Below are 22,190 nucleotides of genomic sequence, written 5' to 3'. Positions count from 1 at the left end.
AGCCTGCTGAGAAAGCACTTGCCATGTGGTGTTTAGAGGAAAGATATCTTGGATCGAGCTCAGGAAACCAGACTTGCGTTTACAGCAGAAGTCGCCTTTAAATGTTGCTGTAATGTTCTGGAGAAGCTGTGACAATTTTTCTTCTGTGCAAAATGGACTTCTAAGTGTGATGTGTATATAGCAGACTCTGGGTCTGACACTTATAATAATTTATTATTTATACCCTGCCCATCTGTCTGGGTTTCCCCACCCACTCTGGGCAGCTCCCAACCAAATATTAAAAACACAATACAGCATTAAACATTAAAAACTTCCCTAAACAGGGCTGCCTTCAGATGTCTTTTAAAAGTAAGATAGTTGCTTATTGCCTTGACATCTGAGGGAAGGACGTTCTACAGGGCAGGCATCCTACACAGAATTGACCTGCGCCTCCATGGACAGCTGTGAGTCCAAAATGGCTCCCAGGCTGTGCACCTGGTCCTTCAGGGGCACAGTTACCCCATTCAGGACCAGGGAGTCCTCCACACCAGCCTGCCCCCTGTCCCCCCAAAACAGTACTTCTGTCTTGTCCGGATTCAACCCTAATCTGTTAGCCACCATCCATCCAGACACTCACAGGACATTCACCGCCGTCACTGGTTCTGATTTAAAAAAGCTGGGTATCATCTGCATACTGATGAACACCCAGCCCAAACCCCCTGATGATCTCTCTAGGTGGCTTCATATAAATGTTAAAAAACTTGGGGCAAGAGGATGGAGCTCTGAGGCACCCCACAAGTGAGAGCCCAGGGGTCTGAACACTCATCCCCCACCACCACTTTCTGGACACAGCCAGAAGGAGTGTATAACAGTGCCTCCAGCTCCCAGCCCCTCTAGACATTCCAGAAGGATGTTATTGTCAATGGTATCAAAACAGTTACAGATAGGTATCAAATGCCGCTGGTATCAAAATAATAATGGTTACCATTATCAAATAATGATACCATTATCAAATAATGGTATCAAAAGCCGCTGAGAGATCCAGCAGGACTAGGGAACAACACTTACCTTTGTCCCTAGCCCGCCAGAGATCATCGACCAGCACAACCAAGGCAGTTTCAGTCCCATGATGAGGCCTGAATCCTGCCTGGAAGGGATCCAAATGGTCCGCATCCTCCAGGCGTGCTGGGAGTTGTTCAGCACTTAACTTCCATCTACAACAGATTCTGCATTAAGGGGAGAATTAGCCTCCTGTTTTTAGCACACAAAAATTGTACGTTGAGAAACCAACCTCAGGCTAACAAGCAGATAAATACATTCCTTTACTAAACAGAACTTAAGCAAGTACAGTATTACATTCTCTTTCCCAATATGTTTAGAAAAGATGTCAATTTTCAGGGGTAAACCCCAAGAAAGTAAGTTGTTCAAATTAATTGATTTCAAGTAACAATTTACTACATGTATGCCTTTACTATGGGACGCGGGTGGCGCTGTGGGTTAAACCACAGAGTCTCTTGGGCTTGCTGATCAGAAAGTCGGCGGTTCGAATCCCTGCGACGGGGTGAGCTCCTGTTGCTCAGTCCCTGCTCCTGCCAACCTAGCAGTTCGAAAGCACGTCAAAGTGCAAGTAGATAAATAGGTACCGCTCCGGCGGGAAGGTAAACAGCGTTTCTGTGCGCTGCTCTGCTGGCCACATGACCCGGAAGCTGTATGCCAGCTCCCTCGGCCAATAAAGCGAGATGAGCACCGCAACCCTAGAGTCGGTTACGACTGGACCTAATGGTCAGGGGTCCCTTTACTATGCCTTTACTATAACTGATGGTTTTATTGTTTGCACTTTATGTGTAGTTGATCCAAGGCACGTGTATTTTAAAAAAACTTAATGTGTTATTGGTTTATGGCAGGAGACATAAAGCTGTTGGTTTAAAACCACATCATTTATAATATAGTTTTATGGTGGGAGGCATGGCTGTTCTGAGATGGGAGGTCTGTGTGCCCTGTCTCACTGCTGTCATGAGATAAGATGCCTTTTATTCAGTAATGCAAAATGAGCTATATTAGGACTCTTAATAAAAGAATCAGCCATGGGCCCTGTGCCAGTCTCTCTGGACTCAACCAAGAAATGAGATATTTGTGATGGGAATTGTCATCCAAAACATATGGAGATGCCTTTGCTCTGATGCAATAGGGTGCTGGGTGGTCCAGTCATCTTGAGAAAATCAAAATGGTAGCAACGTCACAATCACACCATCATCCCAAGTGGAAAGAACCAGGCAGCTGAGTGGGCCAAATTACAGCAACTTTACCATCACTGGTCACCCACTCATTTTTCTTAAACAAGGGGATTTGTGCCTTTGGTGTTACTCTTCAACACAGAGGACCAGGGGTGCCAACTTGAGTAAAATATTGTGGTGGCCCAGGTAAGCCCCACCCTGCATAACTGATCACACAATGCGGTGTACACACACTATTTGAATGGCAATGCCCAACAACGGGGGTGGCATGGCACCCTCAAATATTTTATTGGGGAGGGCAAAGCCCCCTAGGCCCCTAGGAGTTGGCTTCTATGGACAGGACCATTAAAAATATTGTAACAGGAAATGTACAGGAAATCATAAGCTTCCTGAAACATTGGAGCTGAGGTGGAGGTATGAGGCACCCTGATAGTTATCTTTCCTTCTCCTTACACCTGAGCCCACGGCCAATAGTTGTCAATACATATTAGAGGACTTTTTAGTTTGGATTATGCATACTTGTTTTCCTTCTACAGGGTTGGTGAACCTGTGACCCTTCAGTTGCTGTTGAACTATGACTCCCATAATCCTTGACTGCTGGCCATGCTGCCTAAGACTTAGGGGGCACTGAGCCCAACAACATGTGGAGGGCCACAACTTCCCAGCCCTTGCCATCCTGGTTTCTGTGCCTGTCTTAAGCAGCTGCTATATATAACTGAAATCATACACACAACTGTTACTGAAAATTGTGGACGGGGAGAACCAGAAACAAAAGCACAATTGTAAGTGGTGGGGGGCGGGAATGAGAGTTTATGAAATTCAGTACAATGCAATTTTTAAGACACCCAGGCTGCATGCATTTAACTTTCACTTAAAAACCCCACTAGGGATATTTTTGTGTGACAATGAAGATGAACAAAGGAGTTCTGTATATCCTGCGGTCCTGTCCCTGACCACACCTAGTCCATTCCTACTTAAGCTGCCTTGTAAATACAGCGTCATTATGCCTGCCTCTCCAGATTAACAGACTCGAAGAAGATCCAGCTACATCACAAGCCTCCCACGAGCCAGACGCTAAAGGGAGAGACCAGAAACAAAGGTGCAGAGCAACTTTAAGTAAATGCCGTCATTTGCCCAGGGTAAGAAACTTCTTCTAATTTAGTTTATATCATGTAAAATATTTTAAATTTGTGGTCTGATAACTATATTGTTTTCTTCATATATATAATAAAACCTTGCATGAGATCAGCAGACATATATTGATATTAAGATTATTAAACACAGTTTTACAAATTTATCCGATCATTGCTTTTAATAATTATTGCAGGTGCTTGGCATTATGAAAACTCAGTTCACTTCCAACAGCTTTCATATTGTGTGAGAAAAATAATCTTCCTGGATTAACTTCCTGGCTTTATTTTTCTGTTGTTGAGACAAAAGTGTGTTTCTTTAGTCTGTGACCCTCTCAATGTGTGTGTGCCTCTTAAAAAAAAACCCTTTCATATACAAACACCATGAGAAAGAATAGGATTTTTTTATCTTTATACTGAATTGGCTCATCAAATCTTAATAATGGCAAAAATGTGCAGTATGGAATAGGGCAGCCAAGCATATAAGCTCCAAAGCCCTGGGAACTGAAAGGGTGCAGCCCCCTGACTTCCCCAAAGTTTAAGGACCACGGCAGATGGCTATGTTGCAGTAGTGCTGTATATCAATTTTACCACAATGGATTTCCCACTTTAATGCTGGTTATTTGGGGCAGATAAAAAGATGCAAGCTAAACAATATGTACTCAACCCTAAATCAAAGCAAAAGTTTTCTGCCAGTCTGTCCATTAGATGCAATTATAACATTAAATATTAAAGGAGGCTCCCTCTCTTTGGAGGAACAGACTGCTTTTTATTGGTGCATTTAGGTGGTATTAATGCATTATCAGCTATATATTGAGAGGTTTTGTTCTCCAACTGCACACAATCCATTTGCGGGGTCTAATTTCCTCATGTTTGGCTGACCCCTTTGTGTAGTAATCATTTGTGTAGATGACATATTACTTGGTCTCAAACTCCAAATTTAGATTTTGCAGAACCACTTTCAAATCTGCCCAGAGTACTGCAACCATCAGCGGCCTGAGCACAGATTTCCAGCCATTAACCAACTTAGACTGTGGTCAAGCCCTGTTGAATTCAGCAGAACTTACTTATGAGTTAGCGTGTATGTGATTGCTCTATTATATATATCGGCTTAGGTCACTGTTGTATATCACAAGATCAGTTTCTGCTTTACAATACATCTTTAATTCTACTTTTGTTTTGTCTCTGTCTCCCTTGCAGATCAGACTATTCCCATGCATTTATTTCCACCACATTGCAAAGCCAGAATCATGCAGGAATCGTTTGCTGTCCATTTCCTGAAGGTGCTGAAGGAACTCCTAGCTTTTGTGCTGTTCAGTTACACAGTGCTGTTAGGGGCGCTGCTGTTGGCTGGCTGGACCACTTATTTCCTGGTGCTTAAGTGACAGCTCATGTTTTCCACCAGCAGCTTACAGATGGAGCCCAGATGCACGGTCTATCCAACACCCAATCAATAAACACAATTCCATTTCTATTCTAGAGACTCGACAAGTTTATTTTGTTACCTGCTTAATTATGTACCTTTAAGATATATAAAATGCAAGGCAAATTATTTTAATTATTTTTTTGGTTGGTTGATTGATTGAGGTTACTTATATGCTGCTTTTCCACAATGAATTGTACCCAAAGCAGTTTCACAGCAAACATTAAAAAACACTGAAATGAAGAGCATTGGAAATATACAAATATATAAAATACAGAACACGTGAGTAAATTCTATCAAAATAACAAAAACAAAAAAAACAATTTGGCAAACATTACAAAAAAACAAACCCAAACCATCTCCAAACAATATAGGCTAAAGTACATAAATATATGCCTGTTGCCTTTGTCCATGGAGTTTTCTTGGCAGGGATACTGGAGTGGCTTGCTGGTTCCTGCTCCAGGTGGATCACGTTTGGTCAGAAACTCTCCACTATGACCTGTCCATCTTGGGTGGCCCTGCACGGCAGAGCTCATAGCCTCTCTGAGTTATTCAAGCCCCTTCGCCACGGCAAGGCAGTGATCCATGGAGGAGGAGGAGGAGAAGGGGATGACAGAGGACGAGATGGTTGGACAGTGTTCTTGAAGCTACCAACATGAGTTTGACCAAGCTGCGGGAAACAGTGGAAGACATGTTCTGGTCCATGGGGTCACGAAGAGTCGGACACGACTAAACGACTAAACAGCAACACCACATCATAAATACATAGTAAAACAAGCTAACCAACAATAAAGGTTCTGGTCTTGCTGCACCCAAAGGAGCCTGGCTTAATTAAATACAATTCCGAATGACATACTGCTGGTTTTCAGGCTACAGCTGCCTCCCATTTCCTTACTCCAGAGGAGGCTGACTGCAGCAAAAGGCAAATATCAGGGAGGGCAATGATGGTAAGTCTCTTCTCCAGCCTTCTGGAAGTACAGACTGCTGGTGCAGATCTTATTGTGCTTCTTGCATATTGTTTCAGGAGTTGGTATTTCAGTTAGAAGATCAATTACAAATTTATCCTCTGAAATTCATCTTCTTTCTCTTGTCTCCATGGGAGTACTACTATAAAAACAGAATCTAGTTGATCAAGCTGTAACTAGGTTCAGATGTTGACTTTTTAAATTATGATTTGTTACCTTGCTTGGAGCACACTCCTGGTTTTCTGCTTTTAGTTTCTCTCTCTGTTACAAAATCTCTGGCACAATGCTGTCTGGAGAAGGATTAAACCCCAGTGCAATTGTTCTCTCTAAAAATAAAAGCAACCGAGTTACCTGTGGGTCTTGTATAATTTATGTTGTTCAGATTGGGATTGTTTGCATTAAATCCTCAATAACTGCAGAGCAGAACATAAGATAAAAACGTATCGCTACACCTTGTAACAGCAAAACAAAAATAAACACAAATAATAGGAGGACTTAAAAAACAGAATGTTCTGAAGGTATCTACATGGGATACCTGAAGTAATCAATGCAAATTGATATTATTATTTTTTTTAGGAAAAAGTGACAACATTTAACCTTTCTGTTACCCATATAATAGTTTATCGTGGTACCAGGTCTGCTAAGATTGTTACCTTAAACCCTGAAAGAAATTATATTTTGGGACACAATCTATGAGGAAATGAAAAAAATTACTAAAAATTACATTTCACACACACACACAAAAAAAGGAATCATTCCTTCTTGGGATTCTAACTGACAATATTCCAAAAGAAAGATTAAAATTATTTATCTATGCAGTGACGGCGGCTAGGGTATTAATAGCCAAGTACTGGAAGGGTAACCATATACCAACTAGAGAAGAATGGCTACAAAAGCTGAGTGAGTACTTGGGACTCACTAAGGAGACTGAAGCCTTAAGGACCAAGTCAAATAAAATAGTCCAGAAAGACTGGGAATGCCTAAATACCCACCTATCAAGTTAAGGTTCAACAACCAAGATTGGTTGTGTTTTGAATAAACCCGTGAGTGGGAAAATGTCTCCTTATACCAAGATGAGGAATTTATTGAAATATAGAGATATTGTTTTAGTTATAGGAAATGAACCACTGTGAGGTCGATGGAAGTCAAAAACCCAAAAGTATAATAAAAAGAGATCCACCCCAGAAGGGTCAGCATCTCGGTAGAGAAATGAAATTCTGGGACGCCTATTATAGTTACGTTGTATTATGCTTATGTTCTTTTTGTGTTTGCTCTGTTTTCTTTTTCTTTTTATTCAGTTGAAATGTTTGTATACTTTGTTTCGTTTGTATCTGCATAATAATTCAATAAAAAATTAAATTAAAAAAAGAAGTGGTATTTTATACATCTAATTAAATATTATATAAATCTGAGCACCATGAAACTAACACTTAAAGTTAGCTATTCTACTATAGGTTTTAATTTGCTTAATGTTCATCAAATCTTTCAGTTTATATTTAGGGCAGTGTTTCCCAAACGTTTTTGGGCAACGGCACACCTGTTTACTGAAAAAAAATCTCGCGGCACACCACCATTAAAGCCCCGCCCGGTGACGTCAGCGCGCAGCGTCACGCCGGGAGGGACGCACAAAAGTGAAAGTTTTTTCCCTCCCCCTTGCCGGGGAACCTCCAAGCTTTGGGCAGGCAGGCAGGCAGAGCTGGGAAGGGGGTTTCCAGGGGACACGGCAGCTCCTCAAAAGGCTTCTCTCAGCTGCGCTCAATCCTCCTCGGAGAGGATTTCCCCTCCGGTCCCATGCCTTCGTTTGGGGCATCGCTCCGGCTGCTCCCTCTCCCGCCGCGCAGGAGCGATGCCTCTCTCTGGCTCTCCCTCCGCGCAGGCTGAGGGAGGGAGGGAGGGGCGCGTGTGACCCGTCTCTGCTGGGAGACCAAACCCAGCGAGGCGGAGTCGCGCGGAGGCGCCCAGGCAGCGCTGCCGGCTGCGAGGAGGAGCGCCAGGCAGCAGCAGGAGGCGCGGCCTCTCCTCGCCGCCGCCGCCCCGCCTCTCGCCGCCCGACTCGCCCGCCTCCCTCCAGGCATCTCGCGGCACACGAGGCAACGTCTCACGGCACACTCGTGTGCCGCGGAACACCGGTTGGGAAACACTGATTTAGGGAAATGTTCATTACCATTGTAATGGTGTACAATGTATATGTATTTACAAGTTAATGCTTCTGATGTTCAGAAGGGCTGAGATCTGGTCTAGATGCCATTTTATGAAATGTTACGTTTATTAAAGCCTTGCAAGCAATGCTGGAAACTGCAGCTGGGCAGTGTGCTGTCATATTCATGTCCTGCTTGCAGGCTTCCCACAGGCAGGATCTGGTTGGTCACTGTGAGAACAGGAGGCTGGACTAGATGGGTCCCCTTGGCCGGATCCAGCCGGCTCTTCTGGTCTTCTTAAAGCATCACACAGGCATATGCAGATGGGACCTTTATGGGACTGTAGGTCCATGACTTAGGTCCGCTCTGTCTGAAAGACTCTATTCCCCGCTACAGTCCTGCCTGGGTGGAGATCTTCTCACAGGCACACTGGGGGGGGGGGGACACAGGACAGGGCCTTCTCAGTGGCTGCCCCCAGCCAGAATGTGGAACTCCCTCCCTAGGCAAGCTAAACTGGCTTCCTCCTCGTTGACCTTCCCCCGGCACTTGGGAGAGTTTTCTGGTTTCAATAGGCTTTTGGTAACCAACTGTTTTTAAGGAAAGGGCTGGTGCTGTGATCTTTCTGTGTGTGTGTTCTAGTAATCTTTTAATTGTTCTTCATTCTTGATTCCTCCCTGTTTTCATCTGTTTTATCTGTAGATGTGTTTTACTCCTGGGAGGGTTTTTGCTTGTTGTTTTTATTTTGGGCTGATTTGTCATGCTGCGCTTCTGCTTCTTGCGATTTTTCATATTATTTCTATTTCCTTTGCGTGTGCTTTTTCTGTTTTAATATGTCAGCTACTCTGGAAGTCTGAGACCAAAATATACAGCACAAACTTGAGGCAAGCTCTATTCAACATAAAAGAGCCACCCGGGTCTCTTCTCGGCCGCCTCGGGCAGCGCGACAGGAGAAGGCAGGGCGCGCTTTCCCCCTCTGGGCGCCCAGCGAGGGCCGGGCGGGCGGGGGGGGGGCGGCTCGCCACGCGCACGCGCCACGGGGTCTCTCCCGCCAACAGGATCACGTGCTAACACGCAAGGGGCCCTCCCCCCCCCCGCTTCTGACCCCGACGCATGCGTAAAAGCTTGAAACCGCCTAGAGCCAGAAAAATATCAGAGCCACAAGGGCTCAACTTCCGGTAAAGAAACAGCCGCTGGGTCATTTAAACAGATGGATTTTGCAGGACCAGACGAAAGGACGCTCCGTCCCCATAGCCCTCGACGCCAATTCCATCTCGCTCAGGATTTCCAGCAAGTGGGACTCGGAGGCGCGTCGTCGCCCGTGGCGGCGGGCGGGTAACAAGCTTGCCGTGTCCATAGAGGAGCGCATCTCTGCAGCGCGCACGTTCTCCTTCCTGCTCTGCGAAGACATAAACAGAACCCGAGCGGAAGTGACGATGAAGGCGGCGGCTTCCTAATAATGAGGATTTTTGTCGTCGTTCTAGCTGTATAAATCCCTCGTAGACCCAGCCGGGATCAGCCTCTGAGGAAGGCAGCGGCGCGAAACGACTCTCGCAGAAGAAAAGCAGCGCGGAGGGCTACGTCCCTCCTTACGAAATAGCTCTATGGCATTAGCCGTGGCGCTGGTGATGACGTGTTTCCGCTGCGCCTTGACTGAACCAAGATGGCGACGGCCTTGAGTAGCCGGTGGCTGCGGAGCTGCTACGCTTTCTTCAGGTATCTGTGGATAGGCACCAGCTTCCTCCACTTCGCTCTGCTGCCCCCGCAGCTGTGTCTCCCCCAGCCGCGCCTTTTGCTTCAGTTCACTTCCATAGCGACGTCCGCCTGGGATGAATTCGCTCCCGGAGGTGCTGCCGCCTCCTATAGTAGCGGCCCCTGCAGTGAATTAGTAAATCCTCTGTAGATAATTGAAGCGAAATTTGATCTGGACACCCAACTAAGTACAACAGAACCCAGTTTGTATTCACTGTACAAATCTCTCTTCTAACTGTTGCTATTGTGATTTTTAACTGCTCGTTCTGGACGTAGTTTGCCTGTATTGTTTTATTTGGATTATTTTGCTTGTATTGCACCGTGAGCAAATAAAGAAATCAATATCTGCATCTTCAAAGGTACAAGGTATCTTTGAAAATGTTTTATAGTCTAAATTCTGGAGGAGGTAGACTGTTTTGCAGTGACAGATGTACAGTTGAATTGAATTTTATTATCATGGTCACTGACCAGTTCCAGCTCACTTACAATATCAGGAAAATCATAAAACACAACAGGAATACATTGATGTGTACAGTTAAGGAGTTTCTGCTCAGTTTCCTAACAGCCCGACTCTTGAAATGAGAGGACTGTAAGCAGGACTTGGCTGGCAGTGGACTCCAAATATGGTGGATCTTTGCTCATTTGTCCTCCAGAATTCATTTTGCTTATAGCACTTGTACCTAAGATGGATATGTTTTCCCCCCTAGGCACAGTTTTCCCATCTTGGCAAATGGTAAAGCTCGTTGCATGTCAGGATTGAGGGGACCATGGAGCAAAGTGGTAGCACTGGGGTTTGGAGTAACCTTCTCTGCAATTCCTATTACACAGGTAACCCTCTGGGAAATATTTATCGGTTACAATGCCAGGACCAAAGGTTCAACTTAATTTTTAAATTCTTTGGTAGTCTCTCTTTTTTAAAACAAATCATTTCCCTTCCATTTGGGGTTGAATTTTTCTTCTATTTACACCTCCAGCCTTTCTGTCCTTATTACTCTTTTATCTGGAACTTGCTGCCTCCTGACATCTGTGTCTCTACTTGTTTGCAGCTGTTTAAACAGTATGTGAAAATGTGGCTATTTGTCAGGGATGGGCAGGAGCCAGAGGAATGGGAGGGGGTGCTGTGTGAGCCGAGGGAGGCAGAGACTGGTGGTGCAAGAGGAAAGTCAGGAAGAGGAGACAGGGCAATGAGAGACAGAAGAGCTGCAGGAGGCCTCGGATATTGGAGAGACGGGGGTGCTTCTAGAGACAGTAATGGTTTTGGAAACCCCACTTTGTTGTCTCCACGCTCAAGGAGAGGCGTGTAGCGCCTGGAACAGCTAGAGCTGCTGTTGAGGAGGATCCATGCACTTCAAGTTTAAGACAGGAGGGGATGGGGCCACACTGTAGCTCCAGCTGTCCAAGACAGAGCACGGGTCTGCTAGTCGTAGGTGCCTAGACATGAGTCAGCATGAGTATTCTTGTGATGTAACCAAGTGCTTTGCTAATAAAGAACTAAAAATTCAGTTGCTCATCCTTGTTGGTCTGGTTCAACACTGTGCTCTGCCTCCACAATTGGAGGCATAAATGCTTCTGAATACCAGTTGCTGGAAACTACGAAAGGGGAGTGCTCTTGTACTTGAATCCTGTTTGCTGGTTTCCCACCTGCATCTTGTGAGCCACTGTGAGAACAAGATGGCCCATTGGCCTGAACCAGCAGGCTTTTCTTAGGTTCTTATTATAAGCATACAGCACCTAGCTGCTAAGGTACCATTACTGCTTTATTTTTTCCTCATATAATTAACGGAGAAATCACAACATTTGGCTTTTCCCAATGCATTTTCTAGTTATTTTATTTGGTTATGGAAAGGTTTTAGTTTTACCAGAAGGTAAAGAACTAACAGTTCATCTATTGACAGCTGCACAGATCACCATTAGTTATAACTGGGGGAAACCCAATGCTCTGACTTCAGATGAGTGGAGAGCTAAGGTGTGAGATATTGGACATATGATAAAACTGACAAACTCAGAACAAAAGAAGAAAAGCCTTGGCAATCTGTTCAGTGAAAAGTAGAGACTTTTTAATTATGTAAATATGGGATAATGTTGAGCCACATACTTTATTAGGAATTGCCTGAGGATAAGTAAACATTGTACTAGGTTTCAATAATTAGTTAACAGGTTTTACTCACAGCAGACCTACTGAAATTAATGGACATGTGTCAGGGGTTCAGGAGCAGAGGCAAGGGCAAGGGAGGAAACAGAGAGTGAAGGGGAGGAGTCCGAAGGAAAGATGAGCGATGACGACGACCCGAGATCTCCGAGTCTTTCCAGTGAATCGGAAGATTCACAGAAAGGAGCGCCAGTGACCAGAGCAAGGGGGGAGCTTAGGGGGACACCCCAGGAAGAAGCGACAAAGGGGGGTTCAGAGAGCAGCAGTTGGAAATCGGGGCCAACATCCCCAACAGAGCGCAGTGGGGAGGAAGGGCGCCAGGCATCAGGACCAGGCGGCTCGCCGCAGGGGGGAGGACATGAGTCAGGAGTGGCCACACCTCCATCGGAGAGAGAAGAAACGGTCAAACGGAAAGTGGGAGGTTGGGCGCGCGCGCCAAGTTCAAATGCACAGGAAGGCGGCACAGTAAGCAGCCCGGAAAGGGAGCCAGGTCCTAAAGCCCGCCGCAAGGAGACAGAAGGGTCCGGGGGGTCAGCGTCAGAAGAGTCCCGGAAGGAAGAGACCACGGGGGGCAGAGGGACCCAGAGAAGAATGGTCAGGAGGAAAAGGTGGAGTAAGGCTAGGGTATTAAGTTGGTGTACAGGAGGCGGGGACTCAGACGGAGCTTCGCCGGTCTAGCTTATAAGACGTAGAGTTGCGCGCTGCAGCTTGGAAATGGAAACTGTAAATCAATAAAGACTTTTATACAGTGAACGCTGGCTAGCGTGATCCTCTGTGAGCTCGGATCTGGAAGCAGCTCTGACAACATGTCTAACTTAGGTCCATTAATTTAAATGGGTTTTATCTGAGCAAACACTGGTTTTACCATTCTAGTTGTTATAGGTCATTTTTTTCTTATAAATAACAGATAGTATTATCATTTTGGTATCATTTTATATATTTTACACATTCATATATATATTTATACTTTTGATTGGTGTACTCACTGTTACGCTAATAAAATATTATTTAAAGTTAATGACTTCTGGCTTTTTTCTTTTTTGCCGGCAGCCATGTCAGGTTTCCAGATCTTGAAGAGCTATTATTTTGAAAAGCAACCTGGCAAACGCATAATATTTGTCTTTCAGAAACATGATCCAAGCTCACTTAGCAATGAAGTGTTAATCCGAAGAGCTGTGTCTTTAGTAACCGATAGCACTGGTACCCTTCTCTCTCAAACAACATATGCGTTAATTGAAGCTCTAACAGAGTATACAACGGTAAGATGCTCTGTCTCTCAACTTCTGAATTCTGTAGCATAACACAAACTTTTAGTTAACTGGGTGCTACTGAGTCTGGGTTGTTTCCTGTTGCAGGCAGTTTACACGTTGGTGTCACTGTACCAGAAATACACACACCTCCTTGGGAAAATGAATTCCAATGAGGAGGATGCAGTTTGGCAGGTGATCATTGGTGCTCGAGTAGAGGTAAGGAACCAGCAAGAAACCTGGACTCAATGCATCTTTTTCAGGAACCAGTATTCCAGCACTGATATTCTGGATATGGACCCCAAAGGCCTGATTTCAAATTCCTTACTCCATTCTCACTTGAAACACAGCTTTTTAAAAATAAAAATAAAAAAGCAGGCTTAACAGTGATCGGATATACAGCTGTAAGTTCAAATGAGAGTGGTTGTAAACGAATTGTGCCAAATCAGAAGTTTGCTTTTATTTAACCTAACCTGCTTATAAAATGTTTATTTTTGGTGGAATAAGCAAGTTCAGATGCTGTTTCTCATTGTAGCTTTTTTCTTTAGATGACTGCGAAGCAACAGGAGTACCTGAAGTTAGAATCCAGGTGGATGACTGCATTGCGCCTTTCAGAGATGGCAGCAGAAGCAGCATATCAGTCTGGTATTATTCACTGAAGCATATCCCCATCACTGAATAGCTCCCCACTGTTGTCCTTTCCAAGGCATTTGCATCTTAGGACAAGTTGTATTCACTTGAATTGTCTCTCAAACACTTTGGTCCAGAAGAGTGTACGTGTAGGGGTGTTCCCACACCTGATTTTGGAGTTTGGGTTGTACCATAGAAGCCCCCCCCCCTTCCAAAAGCATATTGGAGATGTTAAAAGAAAATAGCACAACATGCATATATGTGTTTCATCAAATGCAGACCATGTTTGGAGAGATCTTTTTAAACCAGCCTCAGGATTTGTTGTCCTGTGATGTGGTGAAAGAAAATAATGGAAGGAATTCTGCAATACGGGTGCAAGGAAAGTCTGCATCTGCAACCATGTATGTCTGCACGTTGCTGTCATATGACAGCCATGTCTTAATGTGAATGACATGTGCCCATCCATGAACACCCTTGGATCTGTGCCTGGACCCAAGTCCAATCAGTGTTGTGGTGTAAATCTGCTGATTTTAACCTTACTTTTTCAGGAGCTGATCAAGCATCCGTTTCAACACATAACCACATTCAGCTGGTGAAAACCCAAGTGCAAGAGGTGCGGCAGCTGTCGCAGAAAGCAGAGACTAAGCTGGCGGAAGCTCAAACTGAGGAGCTCATGAAGCTGACAGAAGAGCCACCGTTGCTGCCAGCCGGTCGACAAGCCAGCGTGGAGGAAACCGATGAAGAAGCCTACCTGCGTGAAGACTGAAGTGTTGCTAGCCTTGAGGATTTTGCCCCCAACTTTGATGGGGGAAGGAGGCACTAAGTTTAAATGCCAACCTTGTTAGCTGCAGGTCTTGGACATTGGAAGTTGTATTTCTGATTTGTGGGAAAGTGTTTCTATTTAAATCAACTATGCAAATGTGAAAGTAGCCAGCTGAGGGGTCCTTTCTTGGCTGTGGGGATCTATTGTTAGAATGGCTAATGAAGATGATTCAGTAACAGGTCCCCAAACTCTCAAAAGCCTGGAGCTAATTGTACCTTCAATTTCAAAAGGGTTCGGTTTTTTCTTTGAAAATATTTACTTGGGTTGTAAAGGAAATGAAGTCATGCCAACTATTATTGCACCTGAAATTTCACAAGTTGCCAGAAAGTCAGTTTAAAAGATAAATGTCATTTGTGTGTGTATATGCTCCCCCCTAATTATGTGAACTTTAGCAACCTCTTTTTAAAAATAAAAGTTAGCGGGACTTCTTTTAACTGTAGCTAAAGGCAGATTCTCAAAAGTGGACTATGCAGACAATAGTCCCAATATGGCACAGGTGATCTACATGCTAGCACACAGTAGGTGAAGTCACACAAGGGTGTCTCATTACCACCACCACCACTAATACACAACCACCACCACCAACAATAATTTAATCATTCAGTTCAGATAGCTGCACCCAGCAATGGGAATAATCTGTTGTCCTAACATTATGGAGTAAAAAAATTCAAAAGGTGATGGGGAGAATAGGTTGCACAGCATCTATTACGCTACTAAAAGGCACCTTTCGAGACAAGTGGTTAAAATTTTCAGTGCAATCTTGCACATTCAATATGACTTACTCATAAGTGCATTTAATCTAACTCCAACAAAACCTGTGTTTCAAATCAAATATACCGTATTTTTTGCCCTATAGGACGCACCGGCCCATAGGGCGCACCTAGGTTTTTTTTGGGGGGGGGGAAATCAAGGAAAAAAATTTTATTTCCCCCCCAGGTTTGCGCAGCCATCCCCAAGCTAGAAGAGGGAGATGGAGCGCTCCCTCTCCCTCTTCTGCCTTCAGGGACAGCCTCTCTAGCCTCCGTGGAGCAGCGGCTTGCCCCACTGTCCCCCGAGCTTGTGGGGCTGGCGGGGGGGGGGAGCAAGCTTGCTTCTCCCCCCCCCCCGCCAGCCTCCAGACCAGGTCGGGGAATAGCGGGGTGGCGGTGCTGGGCCTCCCCGCTATCCCCCGAGCTTGTGGGCTGCAGGCTGCTGCCCACAAGCCTTGCAAGCCCGTGGGACCTCCCGCCGGGCTTGCAAGGCTTGCAGATAGCTGCCTGAAGCCCAGGGAGCGAGAGGGGTCAGTGCACACCGACCCCTCTCACTCTCCAGGCTTCAGCGAAAGCCTGCATTCGCCCCATAGGACGCACACACATTTCCCTTCATTTTTGGAGGGGAAAAAGTGCGTCCTATAGGGTGAAAAATACGGTACCTCTATATAGCTTGGAGCTTATGACATATAGAGGTGGGTTTTATCTTGCTCAAACACAAAGTGAAGAGAACCCTTTGGAATGCTATGTGAGCCAGGTAATGCGAAAGAAAGGTGGGCTAGGCTTTTTGTAAAGGCAAATCACTTGGTTGGATGGAACTGTTGCACACAAACATTCACTTCTCACTGCTGCACGCATCATGGCTCAAGAGACACACAAGTGTCCTTTCATCTCCTCTTCATACCACCATAATTGAATGCCCCTTGCTATCAATTACAGCCCTGCATGAACACACTAATTGCAAAAATAATAACACATCTATGCCTCCCCAAGAAAGACACCGTTCTCATAGATTGCAAACGAAATTTAATGTTCTATTCTCCACCCACCAGCTCCCAACTTTAGGGAAGCATAAATCAGATTGCATCAGAAAAGAAAGTAGTCACAGTTTTTTTTTAAATACAGGAAAGGTATGCTAAAAGGAACAGCCGGGACTTGTGGGCCTTGTCAGCAATGATTTGGATTTCTGCTGTTTGACAATGCATGATGCTTTTTTGGAGACAACAAGGCAGTCCATCAAAACAAAAACTGCAGCATGGAAGGCCCAGAGATTTTCAGGAGAAGGGAATGCAAAAGATGCAGCTTGAGAAAATGTAAGAAGGGGAGAATCCAACCTAGCTGATGACATTTTAACAAGTTTAGCTGTTGTGGGTCCTCTCTCCCTGAGCATTATGGGATTTTTACTTTTATAAGCTCATCCCTCGTCTGGAAGCCATGAAAATTATTAAACATGTTTTAAACTGATCTAAACCTGTGTAGAGGAGACATGGGGTTGGTCTGATGGGGAATGTTATTAGTTGTGCCTTTTCTGTTAAAAACAAATCCTGCCTTTCACCATCATGTAACCGAGGGTATCCACTGGTGCTCTCTGCTTATAAAAAGAGTCTGCTGGACCAGGCCAGTGGTCAGCATCCTGCTCTTCTGGGAAGCCCATGAGCAGAACCTGGGTACCATAGCAGTCTCCTCATCTGTAAGTACCAGCAAATGGTGCTGAGAGGGAGGTTTCCTCTGACAATAGTGGAAGAACATAGTCATTATGGCTGGTAGTCTTTGATAGCCTTATCAGGCACTGAACAGACTAAACCTGCGTAGCTCCATTTTGTGTGCCCTCACACCACATCCTGCAATCAACATTCCCCCAGAATATTTGAGACTTCACATATTCGCTAGTGAGACATTTACAAAGACTGCTAAAGTATTACACTGGTTGCTTGACCTTTGACCGTAGTGCTTCAACAGATAAAATACGATTTTTTAATGTTTTCTCTCAAGTTGAAGTTTTTTCTCTTTATGAACCAATGTACTCCTGATGAGTACTTCCAGTCAAGGTGAAGCTGGTGCAGCAGGTAACCAAAGAAACAGAAACAAGAGACGACTTTATTTTAGGATGCAGGGAGAGCCTGGCCACAGCCATTTACTCCAGTACCAGGGAGAAGATGCTACCTGGAAAAGCATGAAAGCAAACCCTCCCCCCCCCACTCCTCCTCCGCAGCTGCCTCTGGGTGTGGCAGGTTGCTAACTTTTGAGGACATCTGTAAACAATTTCGGGGGTGGGAAATCAGTGCAATAAAATTATTCTACCATAAATAATCTTATAAAAAAAGGAAAGATATCTGTTTATATCAATTTAAGCCAGCTCCTATCAAAGTCTCAGTCTGGTAGTTTTACTGCACCAGACACATCCTAATCTATCCTATAGTTTCTGAGTTACTGACGTGGCACATCGGAGGTTGTCGTCTTTCAGCAACGTCCACATGACCCACAGCTCTGTTGGGTTCAGTTTGTGTATAATCATCAGTTCTTTGTACAGGCAGGGATCAAAGGGATTAAAGGGCCTCTGGATTCCAAAGGTCTTAAAGCCAGGATGGTGCATTGGGATGATCCCCATTTTGGCCAAGCACATCCCAACAAAGACATCGTCTATTGGGAACAACTCCGTGTCCTCAACCGCCACCTGCAGCTGCTGCACCATCAGCCGTGACATGACATAGCCGCCGCCACCAGCATAGTGTGGATAGAAGGATGCCGGATACATTGACTCTGGGATGAAATACTTGGTGTTGGTGTTCCTGATTGGCCGGGCTTTGCTGATGACATCCCCAGCAAAAAGGTATTTGTCAGGGTCCAGATGCTCAAGGAACTCTACAATGTTGTAGGTGTTCACAAAGACATCATCATCGCCCTTCAACACAAAGCAGGCATGGGGGCAGTCCTCTGCCACCCACCGAAGGAAATGCAGCTCCTTCAGTGTCAGGTTGAAGAAGTTATCAACAAAATCCCACTGGAGGATATCGTCAAACTCCAGGTTTTCATAGGCCAAAAGCTGGTGGAGGGAGTGAGCCTGAACTTTGATCTCTGAGCGGCCAAGCAAGAACAGGAGCCTCACCAATTTCCCACCAATAATGGCCTCCTTCCCCCAGGTGCTCCTGATGGCTGCGCGGCGGTCTATGTTCACAGGGCTGGACTTGATTGCTAGCAAGAGGAAGGTCTCTGCAGCACATCTGGAGGGCTTCAGCAATGTCGAGAAATTCCGGCAGTGTTTATAGGTTAAGAAAACACGGTGAACCTCAGGGAGGGAGGGAAAGGAATTCACGACCATCATGTCTGGCAAGCATTTGCTTGATTTCACCAGCTTGGGAACGCTCACGTTTGGCCTGCGCAGTTCTCTGTTTGCCAAAGACGCAACCAGCTTGGCATCTCTCCTTAAGTAGACCAAGCATGCAAGTAATAGAGCTGGTAAGATGTACACCGAGAATCTTCTCATCCTGGTCTGCATCTCAGCTAATGTCGGAGAACTGAACCCCTACATGACAAAGGTGGAGGACAACTGTGAGGTTACTTTTCCATGTGGTCTGTATTAAGTTAAGCAAGTGAGCACACAATCTGTTCTGTTTGAAATACTATGAGCACAGGTGGGATTCCTACTACCTTGATAAAATCACACAACCCCACACCCGATTACTTGGGCTGTCTACCCGATTAAAGAAATCTTAGCAAATAAATAGTATGAGTTTCAGCAAATTAATTGAACAAATCTGAATCTGAGCAAAAATAATGCTGAAGCAACAACACAGTTCCTTGTTGAAGAGAGGGAAACAGTAGTTGCCAAATTCAGTTCTATGGGTACTTCATATTGCTAAGATTATGCCTATGTCAAATCTGCTACAGATTAATCAAAGAGCACTATGTAATCAAAGGGTTTTTTTAATTGGTTAGATTAATCAATTAAATATTGCAGACCTGCTTATTACCTCAGCACCCTTGTAAGTTGTCTTCCTGAAGCCCTTGCTATTGTTTTTACCAGGACATAATTTCTCAGTGTTTCTACCCTAAGCGGGGCATTCATTTTGGGTGATCCAACATGACTAGCTCCACGCAGGCATCAGATTCCAAGAACTGCCACTTTAATTGCAACCCACCAGACACACAAAAAGCAAATGAGTAGTTCTCATGACTGTAAAAAGACACAACTGAAGACATTTGGCTCAAAACTAGGACTCTTAGTGGGATGGAGCGGGATCCAATTCACAAACGGTGTTACGTGCAAGTGAGGTTATACCTATGATTTTACCATAGTGTAATACCTAGTGTAATACACACCTTCCATGGCCCACATGGAGCTGTGCCTTGCAAGTAAAATCAGTGGCAAAGCTTACTTGCACAAGAGCTCCATCTGTGTACTGCAAAAGACACGAAGCTCTGGATCAGAATCCCTCTCTCAGGCACACGCAAGCTCCTAGTTCTGCTCCTATAATCTGCACTCACTTACCCCCTCCCTCAGTCACCACTCACCACAACTATGTTCTTTTCTCCTTCGCTAACATTTCTCTAACTATTTCTGCCCCAAGAGCATCGGAATAAAGGCAAGTGGCTGCCCAGCCACCTAAACACTTGCTGATGCAAACTGACACGGATGCCTCCAAGTTGCCAGCTGGTTGAAGAAACTGATGGAAAAGAAAAATGATGAAAATAAGCAAGAGGCAGTTACAGATCTTCAGGCTTTGAGTTTTCTGGGTGCAAAGCAGAAGAGCTCCATCCCCCAGATGGCATGGTGCAAGTTCAACCACACAGACCAGCTGCTGTGGACCACACAAGAGTCTCACTGTGAATCCAGGTGGTCCATGGAGCTGCTCCCAACAGCCAAAGGAAGTCTCAATTAGCATCGTTTACAAGCAGTTGACTATTAGCAACAAAGAGCAGGGATTGCCTGAGCGCCACCTAAAGGGGCATTGGGCGGCTGATCGAGCACCTGGGCAGGAAACCAGGGTTGTTGTGTGGTGGCCTACTCTGGTTAAAAAAGAGGCAAGCCTGACTTCAAAGTCCTGTGGCTGAATGTGGTTCCTAGTTGCTTATGAAGCTTTAATACAGAAGTGTGCACACCATCACCTCCACCCAAAAGTTCATTTTTGTGCAAGTAACTACAAAGTGTGATGCCTCATCGCCAATCCTGGCTCACATACTTCTAAATAAAGGTCTGGTGCTCCTTCCCTGGAGACTGTGCTGTACTACATGTCCTGCTGTCATGAAGCCTTGTCTCCTTTAGACTGCCCAGTACAGCAATCCATAAGGAAATGTCATTGGCCCAGTCCTGTGGAACTCTCTGTCACTGGAGAGTCAGCAGGCACCTCCTGTGCCAACTTTTAAACACCTGCTGAAAACTTTTCTGCCAGGCCTATACAGATAATGACTCCAAGCATGGGCTACTGGTGTCTGTTTTTAATTTCCTTTTGTTTTTAACTTCTTTTAAAATTTTCATGATGTATTTTTATGAGAAATAAAGAAAATGATAAATCAGTGTTACCTTTTTGCAAGCTGTCAGCCAAGCCTAAATTTCCCCAGCTGCTTCCAGGTGAGCAGGCTCAGGACAGAAAAACAAAACCCTCGGGAAAACCTGCGAGAAAAGTCTCTGCGCATCCCGGGCGGGCCGCTGCCATCCTCCGAGAGAGCGGAGGCCAGCAGAAGGCGGCGGCCGGCAGAAACCCGCCAGGTCCCCGTCGGCAAAGACTCTCCGCTCGCCCCGCAACCCCTCGGGAGACGCCTCGGGCGCGCCCGGCCGGCCGGCTGCCTGGCCCTTCCTCCCAGCGGGGCTCCGGCCGCCCTCGCCGCCCCTTCCCTCCCTCGTCCAGGGCGGAGTCGCCCGCCCCCCGCCCCGCGGGACTGGGAGCAGAATTGAATCCCGCCCCCTCCCCCTACATCCCTAGGCTATGGACCCATTATGCCTTGAAAGAATTCTGGGCAGTAAAGTTGACCCCAAGCAGAGCTACAATTCCCAATGACTCTTAACAAACCACCAGATTAATGTACTATTCCATATTTGCTAATTAATAAAGATCACAGTGCTTTGTAAATGCCAGCCATTTTGCATGAATGATGAATCCATGTACGTTTAAGAATGCTGGAGAAGGAACTGGGGGTGCAAGGCTTTGGAGGAGCTTGGTCATGGGCAGGTTTGTGGGGGGTGCTGGTGCGATGAGACCAGTACCACGGGTGCCCCAGGCAGGAATACCATTTGCCTGGGCCAGGGGTGTACTCAGCACCTCTCTCTTTTTAGAATATTTTATTGATTTTATAATAAAATGGCATTGATCAACTTCCAACAAAACCTGCAGTCTTACATGCATAAATTAGAAAATATAGAAGGGACATTGTCAAAACTGAATCTACTTTTTTTTCTGAGCAGTAGGACTGCCCACAACTGCCATCACATTGCAAAGGTATCTCACCTTTGAAATTAAACGACAGCAGCCCCACACGGACTTATGGTGTCTTTATTTGCAATATTAGGGTTTTTCCAGACTGGTGATTTTTGTGGGGGTGCTGTGCAGCAAAAATAATGCACGAGTGCTGGATTTAAGCAGGAGAGTGTGCAAATTATTCCATTTTATTAGTTGTTCTGTGATACTGCTGCAGTGTTACTGGGGTCTGGAGAGGCAACCACATCAGGACACACAAAAAAAGCAACCCCAGAATATGTATGCTCTGAAAAGATACAGAATTTCAGGAGGAAGTTATGGGACACGCACTGATTGGAAATGAAGCCATATGCCTGCCCCAAAGCGTTTGCATGTGACATTATGTTTGCTGACTGGGAACAGTTGTTGACCACCAGTATAAAATTTACGGCATGTAATGCCTTAAGAGAGAATATTATGAAAATGATTTACACGTGGTACATGACCCCAGTCAAGCTTGCAAAAATCTATCATTTGCCTGACAATAAGTGTTGGAAATGTAAAGAAACTGAAGGTACTTTT

At 45.3% G+C, this 22,190-nt stretch overlaps 3 protein-coding genes across 4 annotated transcripts; 2 read left to right on the top strand and 1 right to left on the bottom strand.

The window, feature by feature from the left end:
• Nucleotides 1-1,789: 1,789 nt before the first annotated feature.
• Nucleotides 1,790-5,086, top strand: LOC309521384 (uncharacterized protein). Its single transcript, XM_082203846.1, has 3 exons — nt 1,790-2,995; nt 3,233-3,352; nt 4,544-5,086. Exons 2-3 carry the CDS (start codon nt 3,334-3,336, stop codon nt 4,726-4,728), a joined length of 204 nt encoding a protein of 67 aa, XP_082059972.1. The 5' UTR covers nt 1,790-2,995; nt 3,233-3,333; the 3' UTR covers nt 4,729-5,086.
• A 4,210-nt stretch (nt 5,087-9,296) lies between these two features.
• DIABLO (diablo IAP-binding mitochondrial protein) lies at nt 9,297-14,901 on the top strand. Of its 2 annotated transcripts, none has more exons than XM_082203832.1 (6): nt 9,297-9,582; nt 10,326-10,446; nt 12,895-13,026; nt 13,123-13,233; nt 13,563-13,659; nt 14,193-14,901. In XM_082203832.1, the coding sequence occupies exons 1-6, from the start codon at nt 9,530-9,532 to the stop codon at nt 14,408-14,410; spliced, it is 732 nt and encodes a 243-aa protein (XP_082059958.1). In that variant the 5' UTR covers nt 9,297-9,529; the 3' UTR covers nt 14,411-14,901. The 2 variants fall into 2 exon arrangements, with proteins under 2 accessions (XP_082059958.1, XP_082059959.1); XM_082203833.1 differs by lacking the exon at nt 9,297-9,582 and adding an exon at nt 9,627-9,821.
• Nucleotides 14,902-17,293: 2,392 nt separating this feature from the next.
• Nucleotides 17,294-20,900, bottom strand: B3GNT4 (UDP-GlcNAc:betaGal beta-1,3-N-acetylglucosaminyltransferase 4). The gene is made up of 2 exons (XM_082203822.1): nt 20,738-20,900; nt 17,294-18,739 (listed from the first exon to the last, which is right to left on the bottom strand). Exon 2 carries the CDS (start codon nt 18,710-18,712, stop codon nt 17,630-17,632), a length of 1,083 nt encoding a protein of 360 aa, XP_082059948.1. The 5' UTR covers nt 18,713-18,739; nt 20,738-20,900; the 3' UTR covers nt 17,294-17,629.
• Between the last annotated feature and the right edge of the window lie 1,290 nt (nt 20,901-22,190).

Source organism: Podarcis vaucheri (assembly GCF_965113315.1).
Source record: "Podarcis vaucheri genome assembly, chromosome: 16".
Taxonomy (NCBI): Eukaryota; Metazoa; Chordata; class Lepidosauria; order Squamata; family Lacertidae; genus Podarcis; species Podarcis vaucheri.
The sequence above is the reverse complement of the archived record's forward strand: the minus strand, read 5'-3'. Positions and strand labels throughout refer to the sequence as shown.

What these genes read in the sequence shown, in the direction of transcription:
- DIABLO (XM_082203832.1), top strand. Translation starts at nt 9,530, where the DNA reads ATGGCGACGGCCTTGAGTAGCCGGTGGCTGCGGAGCTGCTACGCTTTC. An exon ending in AGCTGCTACGCTTTCTTCAG is followed by an intron (nt 9,583 to 10,325) that starts GTATCTGTGGAT and finishes TTTCCCCCCTAG; the next exon opens with GCACAGTTTTCCCATCTTGG. An exon ending in TCATTGGTGCTCGAGTAGAG is followed by an intron (nt 13,234 to 13,562) that starts GTAAGGAACCAG and finishes TTTTTTCTTTAG; the next exon opens with ATGACTGCGAAGCAACAGGA.
- B3GNT4 (XM_082203822.1), bottom strand. Translation starts at nt 18,712, where the DNA reads ATGCAGACCAGGATGAGAAGATTCTCGGTGTACATCTTACCAGCTCTA.